Source organism: Cavia porcellus, unplaced genomic scaffold (assembly GCF_034190915.1).
Source record: "Cavia porcellus strain 051 isolate PalLab524CR breed Dunkin Hartley unplaced genomic scaffold, mCavPor4.1 scaffold_22, whole genome shotgun sequence".
NCBI lineage: Eukaryota > Metazoa > Chordata > Mammalia > Rodentia > Caviidae > Cavia > Cavia porcellus.
In genome coordinates this window covers 33,433,842-33,450,000 of record NW_026947505.1, presented here as the reverse complement: position 1 = coordinate 33,450,000, position 16,159 = coordinate 33,433,842, and the positions used below count along the sequence as shown (strand labels likewise).

General features: G+C 39.9%; 1 protein-coding gene across 1 annotated transcript in view; it reads left to right on the top strand.

Moving 5' to 3' along the window:
• Ust (uronyl 2-sulfotransferase) overlaps positions 1-16,159 on the top strand; it is a 265,424-nt gene that overhangs the window by 95,601 nt on the left and 153,664 nt on the right. The window contains exon 2 of the mRNA XM_063233025.1: positions 10,296-10,339. Within this exon, the coding sequence (XP_063089095.1) occupies positions 10,296-10,339 (44 nt within the window). The remainder of the gene's footprint in view (positions 1-10,295; positions 10,340-16,159) is intronic.

Here is a 16,159-nt window from a genome sequence, read left to right as displayed (position 1 = left end):
TCACCAGAGCTGTGTGCCTTCTGGAGGCTATGGGAATTTCCGGCTTGGGTTTTTTAGTTGTTTTTGGATTTTTTTTTTTGTAGCTCCCCCACTCAAGTATCTGGAGACCCTGTACATTTCTTGACTCTGGGCCCTTCCTTCCATCCTCAAGCATACTGTCTGTTCCGATTGTCACATCTTCTTGTATGACTCTGATCCTCCTGCTGACCTCTTTCACAGACCATTGGGCCCAAGCAAATAGTCCAAGATGGTTTCTCCATTTCAGAGTCCTAAACTTAGTCACACTTTAAAAGTCCTTTTAGACATGTAAAATAATGTATTCATAATTTCTGAGAACCAGGAATAGGTCAATTTGAGGGGTCATTATTCAGGTGACCACAGCTACCCCTCAAAAACTTATACCAATTGAGTTTCCTTTAAAGAGCCAAGGAGTGCTTCCTTTTCTGTCATTGATAAATATATTATTGAAATTTCTTGCAATAACATGAGTGAATTCTAGTTTAACTACTCATGTCAAGTATTTCAGAATAATAGTGACTCTACCAAATGGACACACTTTTATTTACAGCAGTCATGCTGTAGCTAACTAGGACCACTGTGATGGTACATTGGTTAGAGACCCACAATAGGTAGTCAGAACTGGTGACAGAACAAGGCAACTTATTCTGACCCATCCCCAACTACCTAACCCTGAATGCTGTGCTGTCTCCTTAGTCTCCTGGGATCTTAGCCTCTTTGGCAGCTTTTGTCCTTGACAGGCAAGTAACCCTGCCTGAAGGACATATCTTGCTGGTGAATGATAGCTGTCACTCATAGAGGTCAACCTTCATTATACTTCAGCCACCCCATTTACCCCCAGACTGTTCAACTTCAAAGGGATTAGAACGCCACAGCAGGCCCTGGCCCCTAGACTGGCATCTTTGAGTGAATCAAAGAGTATGTAGGTATGCAAAATGGCAACTGGAATTAGGTCTGATAGCACCTGTTGATTACTATCTGACACTTTCCAGTCCCTTTGCCTTCTGAGCCTTACCTAATATTGTAAAAATGGGTTCATACTTCTTAGGGTTGTCCTAGGACCCGAACAGGGTGAGGTCTATAAAGTGCTTTGCCTATAAAGTTCTTAGAACAGCATTGGACGAGCCAGTGTACATGTTGATTTTGTTCAGCCTTGTCCTGTGTTATGTCTATTAGGGTAAATTTCTAATCATCTTCAGTTCATCATAAATCTCCATGTACTTCTTAGAGATGCTTGATTGCAGGAAAAATGGAAAGTGCCAGCCTCTTGGCAGCACATGGAATCTAGTTCCAGATAGGAGAAGAGACTTACTGTCAGAGACCTAAAGCATTCAGGATTGGAGCTGCTGTGTTAACAGATATATAAGAACTCCAAAGATGTGATCAGTTGAGTATGAAATTATTTCAGGGTAAGAATCTAGTGGAAGGAAACAAAAACTCCTGTCTGCATAAGATCATACAATATGATTGTCAGGAATTCCTGAGCTGATTTGGAAATAATACATATTTATACTTACATTGTTATTATAGAAGCAGTGTACTGATCGTTTGACTCCAAAAGTAATTTCCTTGTACAAATTTACCCTTGACATCCCAAAATACGTATTCAAATTTAGTGAAAGGAAGAGATATATTATAAAGCAAGGCAGTATTTTTGAGCAGGAAATAAAAGGGAAGAACATTAGCATGTTTTTAAATTTAATTAGGAATGGAAGCCACTTTCTAAGCCGTAATTGATAACAGTTCAATTTGAATATTATTTTCCAATGTCTAAAATGCTCATTTTTCATATTTAGGATTGACAAAATCTTTTGAGTCTATTACTGCTTTTGTTAACTTGTTGGGTGAGCATGTGAGATATTCTTTAAAAGTGATTTTTTGAAAAATATTTAAATATTGCTAATAAAGCCACTTGTTTTAATTCAGCAGAAAACAATTTTATTAAAGCCTAAATAAAGCAGTACAAGCAATTTTCCTCCATTGCAGTGTTTTGGGGCTGTGTTAGTTGTAAGAAACGGTGCTACTGTAGACATTTGCTCAGCACACAAACTCCTCATTGTTACTGAGGACTGATACGTGCTGACAGCTACCTCTTAGAAAATGTTACCCTTGGTTAGTGGCAGAAAGTGTGGCATTAGCATAATTTTTTGGCAAGGACAAAGCTGGAGTTGTAGTGCTGCCTTCCATAGTGAGTCCTTCATTAGCAGTATCTTATTGGAGTCCCAGGCTCCAGCAGAGAGATGCAGCCACATGACATTGTATGGTAGGCAACCAGCATCTGTGTGAAATGCTTTGCCAGAAGAAAAAAGGAACAGATTTCATCATTTATGATTATGATTTTAAAAGGACTCGGAAGAAAGACTGAAAAGAATTGCTTGTGTTTGATCAAATTGACATAGTGTACAGATGCTTGTTTGACTTAGACACTAATACATATTATGTTTCTATAAGAGGAAGTACAATTAAAACATTTTTTGTTCTTCAGGGACTGAATCAGACAAAAATAGATCTGCTAATGCATGACTTCAGTGTCAAGATTAAATTAAATTCCCTGAGGTTCTTGAAGTTCATTTGCACATTGCTAAAGGTAGTTCAAATAACTGGAAACTTTTAAAAATAGGTTTTAGAATACATACTATGATAACTTTGGAGAGTAATAGAAAGTATCAAATAGTTATTTTAAGTTACTTTTGATTCTTTATACTTGCACTGGTTAGCTCTCTTATTGCTGAGATGAAAGACCTGACACCTATAGTGTAAGGAAGTAGTTTATCTGGCTTGTGGTTTTGGGGGATTTACTCTGTGGCTGCCTGTCTCCAAGGAGGGAACATCATGGTGGAAAACTGTGTGGTGGAGCAAAACTGCTCAGTTCCTGGAGATCAGGGAGTATAAGTAGGTGGAGCCAGAGAGCATCTTGTCTTTACATTTTCCAAAGGCCTCTCACTTTCAGATTCTGTGTGAGGTTCTTATATGCATGTCTCCAGGACCGACGAACTATCCCTGCTTAGTTACATCCAGTGGGATCTGGAAGCTCTGTGCAGATGTAGGATTATGGGTTTACCCTTTTATTTTACCATGCATTAGTCAGCTCTTTGTTGCTGTGATAAAATACCTGAGAATAACAGTTTAAAAGAAGTAGTAAAGTTTATTTTGTCTCATGATTCCAGGTGTTTCAGTCTGTCCATAGTCAGTTGGCTTTTATTTCTTCTGGACTTGTTGTAAGGCAGGAACCTTACAATGGAAGGACCTAGTGGAGAAAAACTTCGCCTCATGAGCGGCCCCCCACCAGGGAACAAAGAGTGAGAAAGCTAGATAGGAAGGTTTCAGGGACAAGCTAGAGTTCCCGAGGTCATGCCATCACTATCCGCTTCCTCGGACCAGGCTCTACCTAGTAGAATCTCTACCATCTCCCATCAGTGCCTTCACATTTTGAACTCATCAATGAATTGATCCACTGAAGTCAGACACTTCATGACTCAATCATTTTCCAAAAGCCCCACCTCTGAACACATATGCTTTTTGAAAAACATTTGAGGCCCAAACCAGAGCATAAGATGTTCAACAAAACAGTACATTGCTTACAATTAACTATGTGTTCTGAAACCATAAGCTCCAAAAATTATCATTGAAAAAATATTTGAAGTCTCAGAAAGGTTTAGGTGACCCATGTAGGTAAGCACCATGCCCAGGGCGGTCCTTTGCCAGCATCCTTCTGGGTACCTGAGAGCCAGCCTTGTCCTTTGCAGTTTCCTCACACGCCCCAGAACAGGTGTTAAGCAGAACTGCTCGGTCAGCCTCCTGTGTTCCTGGGAGGTCTGTGACCATTTCACTTCATCAGCATTCTCCTTAGATGTGACACTGGCATAGAAATCTCCCATTACAAATGATAGAGGTGACCCCTGATTAAGATGAGCCTGGGTAGGAGATGAGATTTTCTCCTTCTGCAAAATTGGATTTTGCCTGAGTTATAAAGTACATTAATTTGTGTTTTGTACCTCAGTGGTTCTCAACCTTGACTAAACATTAGAATTACAAGAGGAACTTTTAAAAACATCAAGTGCTTGAGATTGGCTCCAGAATAATTTAATCTGAGTAGCTAGGACTGAGGATTGCCATGAACACTTCTTAAAATCATTGCAAGCAGTGGAATATGCAGTAAGGGATAAAACCCTGAGCGAGAGAATGGAGAGGCCATGCATAGGACTCTTGTCCTGCTGCTGCTATCACTAGGAACATAGTTAGCACTACAGCTGAACATTTATTCGGTGCTTACTGTGTGTGGATATTGCTCTTAAGAATTTTTCACAGAATTAATTTAATCTGATATATTCCTTACTATAAGATATTAGCTTACTTCATTTTTACAAATGTGTATATGGAAACCTTTGAGGAGTAGAGCAATGCTATCAGAGAAGAGTGACATTTCTCAACCTTGCTACAAAAGCAATACTTAGCTATCTGGCTGTATGTCTGATTTTTCTTATTTATTGTCATACAGACTTATGGTTTATATAGTTAGCATTCAGTGGTTCTGCCAATATTATACCCGTATAATATAGCAAGTAGCAGGAGAAATCTTCAGATTCTGAGGCACAAATCCTGACCTCCTAATTTCTAGTATTAGATATCACATGTATTTACTGAACTACATTGTTGCTGCAGTAGGAAATTATGAAAACACACTGCCATGTAGATTCTGGTGGTCCATAAAAGATCCAGTAAGGGCACAAGCTGGAACTCTTACCTACTGGGGTTTAACATCTTTCCATATTTCCAGATGATTGTCATGTTCTATTTATACTCTTCCCCAGAGGTCTCTGCCGTGAAGGGATATTTAGCTAGGGTGGGATTTAAGCTTATATAATTGAGTTGATTGCAAAGTCTGGGACCACTTGTCTTCTAATCAGGGCACCTTCAAAACATGTTAAACCATTTGTATGTTGCTGGTGTTGGTCTGCAGTGGTGGAAGAGACCATACTTGCATAGAGCCATTACCACAACCATGGTACAAAACAGCAGCTCAGCGAGCATCCAACACCAGCAGTAAGAGGCCACCCCAACTCCTCCCTCCTTGCTTGAGCAGCTGGGCCCAATTTAAATTCCTCTGAGAAGCTGAGCTCCATGCTAGCCCTTGCTAGTGATTTCTTGATAGTTATTAGATAGGTCATTTGACTTTATAGTAAAAATGTAGGAGTACTTGTCTTTCATTTTTCTCTTGCTTGTCAAGATACTGCAATTCTTGATTCCTGAAGGAAAGACTTGAGACAAGAAAAAGAATTCTCAAGGTGCTGGTTACTTTCTGGAAAGAAAGGAAATGGTGTGCCCCAGCGGGCTCTGAAGTGACACATTCCTGCCATCCAGATCTGAGAGCAGGCTGTCTCGGTGGTGCAGGCACAGGCACGTGGAAGTGGTATCAGGCAAGGGCTTGTCCTCTGCCCCAGCTCCACATTCTTGTCATCCTACGTTCACCTGTAATTCCCTCCCAGAATTCAGAGCTTGAGCTCAGGCCCAGACCCCTGAAGGGCTTGAGTCTTGTTCCTCTTTACCCCCAAGTTAACACATTGCATAGAGTCCTCTGAGGGGCGGAGCAGTCAGAAATGCTTTGATACCTGAGAGTCTTTTCCCCTATTCAGGGCTGCCAGTGTGGATAATGGTTCATCCTTTGATCTCCACAGCGAACAAGTTACAGGCTTCAATTTTAAAAATTCTGACAGTTTTGTTGACTTTGCCTTATGAAAGTGTAAGATCCTAGGATGAAAAGCTCTGCCTAAATACCAAGTAACCAAGCAATTATACCTTAGAAAAAGAGGAACTTGCTGCCTGCAGCCACAGAAACACTTGTCTCAGTGTGGCTTTTTTTTCCCCTTCCTAAATGTCTATTGCCAGCACAAGACATTTATCGCCTCTGGATTCTGATAAACTTTGGGGAAATAACTAGCGATCTGCTGGTGAGATTATGAGCCCCAAGGTCCAACTGCCAACACTGGAGAGCCCTCGTCCCTGCTGTGTGCAGAAAGAAGTGTTCAATCTGGCTTTCTCATTTTCTGGGTCACAAGATCTGATGATGAAAGCCTGAAATGGAAGGAGGAAGGGCGGAAGGAAGGGGAAAGATAACAAGGTAATGAATATCTTAAAATATTTTTGCCTTTTACTGAGCAAAGGATACCAACAGTAGTCAGATTGTAGGTGTTCAAATACTGCTGTGTCATTCACTGGCTGTGTGGCCTAGGCAAGATATTTAACATACACCACCTCATGGGATTCTTGTGAAGATTAGGTGAAACAATTTTTAAAAAGTGCCTAACAAACAGTGAACATTCAGTAAAGGTTATTATACAGTACATTGGTGAGAATAGATTTCTTATTTGGTTTCTAGGTCCCTCTATAAAATAGAAAGCACCCCATAAATGGTGACTAAATTAATAGATGAAAGGATGCTTAATCAGGACAACTTGTGCATGCCAGCACAGCCCTGTCAGTGTTTGCAGACCTTTGTCATGCTTATCAGGGCCTCTCAAATTTGAAGTATGCATTATCCTGTCCCATAAAATGTCAGCTATGTATTGTTCACTAATCCAAAGAAATAATTTAGTACAGACATAACTGTTAAGGTGACCTTTAAGACAAGGTCCTTTTAAAAGGGGGGCTTTGGATACAAAAGGGATGTAATTGGTCATTTTGCTGTGATACTCTCTTCTCTTTTTTTTAGTTTCAGCATTGCACACGTGTAAAACTGCATGTTGAATCAAAGATGTAAGACTCAGACTGTGCCCATGAGGGGTTAGTTTACTTATTAATAAAAATAATAATCTAGAAGCTTCTGGGAGAGGGTTTGCAAACTAGATGTGGTGACTCCACAGTGTTAAATGGACAGTTAACAATAATAACAATCACATTATTAACTTTTGTCTCAGACTTATTTTATTTTTGTGCCTGAGTTAACTGCCATATGTACATCATTTTAATCTCGCCATAGCTAGAGACCATCTTATCTCCGTTAACACAAGAAATAGATTCTGGGAGAATAAGAAAATTACCCAGTATCAGGCGGGCACTGAGTTATAATACTGAGTTATAAAGGGATAAATTACAAGACAGATTTCTGTATAGCCCTCACCCCTAAAATTCCATGATTAGCATTTTTTCACTTGTTAAAAATATTGCAAACCCTGTGGCTAAGAGTAGGTTGGTTTCTTACAACCATTGCTAAAATTTCTAGTGTAGAGAGTGTATGTAGTTGGTATTTCATTCATTAAGCAAATGTTAAGTACCTACAATGTTCCCATAGAGATGGACAAAGCAGAAAATCCCCTGTTTTCACAGTACTTGCACACTAACTAAGAGACAGACAGCAAGTGACCCAATAAATGAGGGTGCTATTTGAGATGGGGAGTCAGAGAGGGATCTGCAAGGAAGGAAGATTTGAGTTGAGTCTGAAGGAGGGGGTACAAAGAATGTTTCTGGAGGAGGAAAGTTCCAAGGGCCCCTAGTGGACAGTGGGTTGGTGTCTTCTGGAACAGAAGGCAGGTTGTTGTGGCTGTTGGTGGTAGGAAGCAGGCCTTGTATCACCTTATAGGCCAAGGTGAGCGTCATAGAGGAAGAGATTTGAAGCAGTGTGCTAACATGGTCAAATTCACAAGGTTAAAGCTCTCTCTGGTTGCTATACAAGTAGAGGAGAAAACAAGCAATAGATGAAAGTCACAGAAACTCTTTTAGATGGTCCAGAGGGACTGATGAGAATACAAATATATATGAACTGATTTATCATTTGAAGGCCAATGCAGCAGGAAACCGGATGGTAAGTATGGGATGGAGGAGAGACATGAACCAAGGATGATTCTTGAGTTGGACCTGAATAAAGGGACATACTTGGGGGAAGGGTTATAACATGCAACCCAATAAAGAGCGTAGAGAAGGCAGGGATTTGGGAAATGGAGTTGGAGCTAATAAAGAGCTGTGGTTTGGATGAGTGAAGTGTAAGATACCTTAGCCTCCAAGCTGAAGTGCTAAGATAGATGTCCAGCATGCCTGGTCTAGAGTTTGAGAAGTGATCAGATATTTGAATCATTCCATTGTAGGAAGGCTCTTTGTTTTTGTTTTTGTTTTGTTTTGTTTTTTGTTTTTAGGATTTCTGGTTCTTAGGGTTACTTTTAGTATTTCAGAAGCATTTTGTTGTTGAAGCTATCTTTGCTCCTTGTGTTGAATACTGGGGAACATGCAGGAGTGTGCTGGGATTTCTCATATCCCTGCTGGGAAAGGCACATTCTCATGCTGAGCAGATGGGAACTCTGCAGCTCTACTGGTTGCCTTATAGTGGAATATTCCTAAAAAGCTGACTTGACATAGCAACTGTGTTTATGCGTAGCCTCTTTATTAAGTCTGACATATATCTTTATGTTGTTCCTGTAGGGTTCAGCACAGTAATTAAGACCTAACAAATTGTTCGTCATGTTCACATTTAAAAGCTTCCTGAAACTAGTCCAATCATGACCATGGCGGGTGCCTGTATTTGTGTCTTGTATATTAAAATTGGACCCTGTTGTCCCCTTACTGTGTACAAGTGGTCAATTAGAGCACAGTCCCTGTGGATACCTGGTGGGTTATAAATCAGAGCACTACTATGAAAAAGAGAAGGATGGTGACTCACTGTGGAAAAATTTATAAGCCAAATGCCACTTATTTATGGTGTTTGAATTAGCTGTCCCAGTTGAACTGCTCCTGGCCTCTGATCTACTTTATTTCTCTTTCTAATCCTAGTTTTCCTTTTTAATTCCAAAGCGACTTTTCCTCTATACTGACCAAGGCACATTTCATCTACTCAAGTGCTAGGACGAACTATTACACTCCTGAATCTCTTAGTATCTCTAAGTATCCTTGTGATCCTAATGTCTTCATATTCTGCTCCGTTAGCAAGTCCGGTCATGTGTACTTTTTTTGGTAAGGATGATTTCCTTAGATTCCCAGGAGTTAGCTAGGAGCCTCTGATTAGCTGGAATCTGTGGGATCTTTGGTCTCCTCCAGATGATGTGCTGTCATCAGATAGTAACATCTGCAATGCCTGGGCTGTACAGAAGCCAAAGATGGCAGGACTGCAGGTAGGCTTTTCAGAAGGGTGGATGCCCAGGCATGCTCTGGACAAATCAGTCTTCTCTACTGTCTGCAGTTTAACAGTCATGTGACTGTGAGAAAATTGCTCAAATTCTCCAGGCCTCTGTTTTCTTCTCTGTAAAATGGGGACAGATATACCTTACCTCGAATATTTAAATTAGATGAAGTAGTACCTATAAAACATTTAGCAGAGTACTACAGCAGTGTTGAACATGTGGCATATATTTTTGTTGTTGTTTTGGTACTCAAAATCAAATGTCCTTGTGCTTGCCAGGTCAGTGCTGTGCCACTGAGCTATATTCCCCACTCTTGTTTATTCTTTTGAGACAAAAGATGTATTTAAAATGTTTTTCTTAAACTTAAAACCTCAGCATTCAGGTTTAATTACAGTGTTAGCACTTTGTGATAAATAAGGGGGTTTTAGGTTGCAATTGGATACTTGTCTCTAAAGATTCACCTTCACTGACCTAGTGCTTTAAAAAATATTTTAATTCACTTCCAAGCCCTCTTGTGTCTTTTATTCACCAGAGAACAATAACCATGCACTCTGAAAACACACCTGCCAGTAGATGGCTATTGGCAAGGACTACACTAAACTAGACTAAAAACTAGAAGGGAAATTTACAAATTCAAGGCAATCTAGTGAGTTCAATCCCTAGTACCAAAAACAAAAATTTTTTTTCAATGCAATCTGGAAAAACAGAGTGTAGGAGTTCTCAAAGTGTGGTTCCTGGGCTCACAACATCTAAATCACTTGGTGGTTAGAAATGTAGGTTCTCAAAGTCACTGAATTGGAACCCTGGGAAGGGAGCTGGGCAGTCTGTGTTTTAACAAGCCTAGCAGGTCATTTTGGTGCAAACTAAAGTTTGAGAACCAGAGGCCCAAGGTAGAAACAACAGGCACTGATGTGAAATAATGATGCATGTTTCTGTGTCTGTTTATGAATATGCACACGTAAGTGGATAGAATATTTGTAACTCCCAAAACTGTTAACTGAGCATGATGATATCAGTGAAACCTTGCTAATCTGGTGATGAATGATTATCCATTTTTCTGTGGTACTGTTCTCTGAATAGAAATATACCTGGAATATTAACTTTCATTGAGTTTGTGCTAAATTTGTTTGGGGGAGAAAAGCTAACCGAGAAACTTTTTCTTCTGTTTTCTAGGAAATTCCACTTACTTGGATGACCACGGACCCCCTCCTAGTAAGGTGAGGCCTATGCTTGTGGTGTAAGTTTTCTTCCCCCACCTCAGTTGTTTATAGCTTCTGATTATAGAACGTGAAGAGAGCGAGGTGACGGGGTGGGGGGGGGAGCCACTGCTAAACCCATGCATCGTAGTTGCACAGGCATCACAGTGTAGACTCACTGCAGACCTCTGCCACCTTCACCTTTCTGCTGCTTCGTTTTCCTGCAACTCAATGCTGGCTCATTCTGCAGGACCCACAACCCGAGCACCCGATGCATTTGTGCCTTGCGGCAACACTCACTTCTGCCCTTCTCTCCCCGGCAGGCCTGAGTTGGGATCCTTTGCCCGAGGCCTGGCCAGTGCCCTCTCAGACTGCCCTGGCCTGACCTGTGCCTGTTTTTGTTTCACCTGTGAATCATTTTGCTTGACTTTTAAAGGGCAGGACAGTCTATTAGTGTAATCCACCCCTCACTCTCTACTTCTTTAAGCTTGATGGGAACCAAACACCAATCTAATCAAACTTTAAAAAAAGGACAAAATGATTATTGTGTAGAGAAAATGTATGTAATGCAACGGACTCACTTTTATTCTAGACTTACAGCTTTTGTACTTTTTTAACATCAGTTTTTTTGTTTGTTTGTTCTTCCCCTTCTAGTGATAGTTCATTGATATTTGGGGCAATGGATTGTGCTTAGCAAAATGAAAAAAAAACATATATATATATATATATATATATATATATATATATATATATCTTATTTTAAGAATTTTGTATCTGTCCCCTGAAAGCCTAGCTCCCCCAGCTCTTGATTTTCTTAGTCTTTGATCACTAAAAGCAACACCCGCATCATGCAGTTGTAAAAACATGATGAGAAGATAATTTGCCACGAACCTGAGAGGCTTTAGGGAGATTTACCCATAAGGCAGTTTATACCTTTAGTCCCTTTTAACTGTAAACTTGGAAAAAGATATTTGTGAGCGTGACACTGGCTCTGCCACTTTCTAGCTGCATAGCATCAGAAAAATTACTTAATATTTTGATCCTCAGATATTCTTTTGCTCAGTGGGGCTAAGAAAATTCCCCACAGCATGGGATGGTTGTTGAAAGGACTGGATGAGCTGACAAACGGAGGGACACCCAGCATTGACATGTGAGAAACACTAAATCGGCAGTGGTTGGTGCTTCCTTGACTGGGATGACATTAAGGTTGTTGATGAGTTGTGAATGGCCTCTCCATTTAACCCACTGCATGTTTATTGAGTGCCTGTGATGCTGCAAAAGCAGACTTTAGAAATAAAAATAAGAAACAAGAAAAACGAAAATAACTCCTCTGCTAGAGGAGCAGAAGAATATAGAGGATTAGGAGCACTCTGAGGGTGAGACCGTGTCTATCATGCGTCCTCAAATCCTTGCACTAGCCTCGGTGCACAGACAGGCACATCACATCGTGGCTCTTCATTGAATCTCACTGAATGAGACCACAGAATCCAGAGCTGGAACCTGAATTAGGTCTTCTGGCTCTTGTCCCAGGTTTTTTCCACTAAGTCTGTGCTGTCAAACTTGAACTTCCGTAAGAATCTGCCAGAAGCTTATTAAGAGGCAAATTGCTGGGCCTTGCCCCTAGAATGTCTGATTCCCTGGATCTAGGGCAGAACCCAGGAACTCACATTTCTGACAAGCTCCTAGAGTTTGGAATCTTACATTTAAGAACTGTTGTCATAAAGGCCATGAAAAGGAAGAAAACCATTTCTCAGCATTTCACTGTTAATAGCATAGAAGTACATGGCTTGTTACATAAAGGTTACTTATTAATATAATGACTCATCATCATTAGGTTTTCCTGTAGTGATAGTTTTTTGTTTTTGCTTTTATTGTTGTTAATTATCTGCCTAGGAGGGAAGATAGTCGGGGAAAGAATGGTGCAGATAGCTGGGTGTGATGGCTCATGCCTATAATCTCAGCACTCAGGAGACTGAGGCAGGAAGATCACTGTGAAGTTTGAGACCAGCCTGGGCTACAAAGTGAACTCAAGGCGAGTCCGAACTGCGTAGCAACACACTGTCTCCAAAAACCACACACACATACACACACACACATAAAACAATGGTGCAGATGCATTTCTGGGTTTCCTTGCCACTAACTAACATAACGAATAACTAACTTTCCTGAGGAACCAGGGAAGCCTCCAGTTCCCCTTGCCATGATGTCAGAGGAGGAGAATTAGATGCCTGTGTCTAGGGGATTCATCAGCTATTTTCGTCCATCAGGTATTTTCCTCCAGATTTAATACAAAAGGTTTTGTCTGGTAAGAAGAACCAAGTCTGCTTGATATGAACTTGGCTTTTGGAACCTTTGCTGGGTGGCTGGTCTGACCACCCCGTCGGTCTGCTTGCTGGTCTGGCTGAAGCTGGGCTGACCTGCCCGCCTCTCTGTCAGTGTCCCCAGGGTCTGGATTTGGTGTGGCCTAGACCCACTGCTCTTGCCCCTGTAGGATTCCCTCACTGTGTTTCCTCGCCTGGGCCCTGCAGTCCTTTGCCTCATCCCACCTCCCCTGTCCCCAGTTTAAAGCTCCCTGTCATCCACAATAGCAGTCAGGTTCTTTCACATTATTTTAGGCCACTTTCAGAGTAAAATCAGTGCTGTGAACTCTTATCTAAGTTTGAAAACTGTGAACATTATCTCTAAACCTGCAAAAAATTCTGTAACACTGATTCTTTTGTTATAGCTGTTTATTATCTAGGAGCAGAGTAGCAAAACCATTCCTGAGGTTTTAAGTAAGCCATAAGAAGAATATAGAAACAGGTAAAAATAGTCATGGCACATGGACATCTTTTCATTCATGCTTCTGACTTCTGGCAGAGTGGAATTGAATCCCAGAAGTAGTGAGATCAGATTTCTAGATAAAAGTCCCTAAAGTATCCTGGGTGAGAACATCACTGTTTGAGTCTACAGACCACTGTGCTTATGCGGAGACACAGTGGCATCCAGGGGATTAGGACTCACACATGTCTGGCCTCTGGAGAGAACCTGGCAAGAGAAAGTAAGACCCAGGCCAGGCCAATATTTTTTGTATTTATTTAGCACTCAGAAATAAGTTTTTGATGCCAACTGAAAGAGCTGTGATCTAGATAGAAATGAAAGTCTTAAGCCCTGAAAATTTACTGAGGTTAGAAAACAATCTTATTTTATTAAAAGTTCAATTCCACAAGTTTCACATTCCATGAGCAATAGCTATTTACGGAATGGGGCGTGTCACACAGCACATACTGAGCATAGGTTGCCTTCTCGCGCGCCAGTACTTCCATAAGAGAAAAAAAATTCCCATTGCTTTGAAATCCACTTGGACTGCATAGCTCACCTCAGTTTACATGCAAAGCCATTATTTAAAGGTAGATGTTCCTGTTTTATTTTAACTGCCACTGTGTCTCTGAAAGTGGGAGCCCTACTAAGAATAAACATAGAAATCTCTTTTGACTAAAGTAGAAAGATATTATTGAATGCAAAATTGAATGCAAAATTGACTATGAAATACCACCAACGATATGATAGTGCTTTTTGTAAAATTATACACACATGTGCATAGCTACAGAGAAAAGCTTTGAAGGTTAACAGTGTTTACTCTGGCTAGTAAGATTTTAGACTTTTACCTTTTCTTGATATATTTTGTGTATGATTTGAGTTCATTCAAGTAATGCCTGTTCAATCTAAAATTTAGAGAAAGCAATTTCCTGGTGTAAGAGATTAAAGTTGAGTCTAAAAGCTGGCAGCGTCCGCAGCCTCTCGAGCAGTCTGCCCACTGAGAACTTGACGCGTTCCACTCCTCAGCTTTATTTCTCTTGGAATGTGAATACCTGGTGGGAGCAACAGGCATCAGCAGTGACACATTCTGTTGGTGATCAGTTGATTTGGTTATCATTTCACATATATTAGGTTCCCAAATCTGATATATAAGCAGAGCTGTTCTAAGCAACTCAGCGATAATAAAAATCACTATGCATAGCTGATATATATCTTTTCCTTTCTGCCAAGCACTATGTTAAGCACTTCACAAGCAAAATTTACTCTCAATAAGACTCTATAAAAGAGGAAGTAATTTTTAATCCTTATTTTACAGATGAGGGAACTGGATCTTAGGGAGACCGACTAATTTGCCAAAGGTCATGCATGAAGTATTGGGCTTGGGATTTCATCCCAGAGCTGTAGAGCTCCAGGGCCCACACTTTTAACCTTCTGTTTGCTTTCCTAGGTGGTGGGTTTGAACCCAAGAACTTGTCCATGTTAGGCAAGTGCTCTAACACTGAATTATACTTTCAGCTCCTGTTTCAAGATGACAAATTTGAATAGAAATACAAAAAAAATTACCTTATTAATGGAATTTTACATTTTTATAGAACCTCGTACATTGAGTAGTATACACATGAATTTAGCCTCCAATATGCCAGGAAAAATAATCATCAACAGTTATTGTTTGAGTCCAATGAACTCTTTTAAGCTTTTAAAATCTGTTCTTTCACTTCTACTTTATCTGTTCCTTTTCAGCATCTGTGTATACAACCCTACCATTTGCCCATTTTCAAGCTGTATGTAAAGTAAAATTTTGATATCCAAATATCACAAAAGGTGAACGAATACTATCCCACATTCATTTAGCAAAAGAAGGTGGGACAGGTTCTTATCACAAAGTATCATTTCATGAGGTCCTTCCTCTTCAATGACGCTGCATGAAAACACCACATTTTCTTTTTGTCTGTACGAATGTGTTGTCCATTCATAATTCTTGAGTCTGAAAGGATATAGGTTATCGTCACCTGAAAATTTACAGTTTAAAGTTTCATGTCCATAATGAAGTTCATTGTCACTATTCTTGAGTGCTTTTGTGACTCTTTGTCCTCATCTCTGATTCTTTTAGTGTTTGTGGAAGCTTTCTCTCTGTTAGTTTTCTTCATTTTGTCATTGTAGTGAGGAATGAAAAGTCGAACTCTGCTGTATCTAATGTAAGTTAAAAGCAAACTACAAAAGCGTTGGAGGTATAGCTCAGTGACAGAACAGTTATCTAGGTTGTATGAGGTCTGGATTCAACACTTAACATCACAATAAATAAACAAATACCACAAGATGATATTCACGTCTTGTTTTTTCTTCTGGCAGTGTAATACAATACTATGGACAGTGCATAAGAAATATGAAAGGTGACATAACTGTGATAGTTTCATTAGTGAATCACTCCCATAAGCCCACACTGTTTAATACAATATTGTTGCTGTTAGGCCATGTAGCTATTTACATTTAAATTAATAACAATTTTAAAAAAAATTCCAAGTTCTCAGTTGCACTAGGCTTATTGCAAATTCTCTGTAGCTGGATGTGGTTAGTTTCTAATGTATTGGGCAAGTATCTCACTAGACAGCAGTATTCTAATGTTCTTTCTCCCGTTTCTGTTATTTTAGTTTTTTAAAAACACTTAAGGATAATGACACATAATGATGGGGTAATTATTCCTACAGTGTTTAAATTGCCCAATGTTAAAAATAGGGAAGAATCACTAAGAACTCCTAATGGGTCTTGGATTTATTTTTAAAGGAGCTTAGTGGACCCGTATGGTTATTACAAGATATTCAACAACAACAACAAAAGAGCACATTTTATTTTTTCCTCTGGAATGTCCTTTTCTAAGAAAGAGTAAGATTATGAAATGCTAACCCAGAAACAAGGTGTGTGGCTCCGTGGTAGGGTACTTGCTTTGCGTGCATGATGCGCTGGATTTTATCCCCAGTACCACACATTTAAAAGACAAATAATTGAAACTTTAAAAAAAGTTTTAAAACCCTAAAATTGGACCTA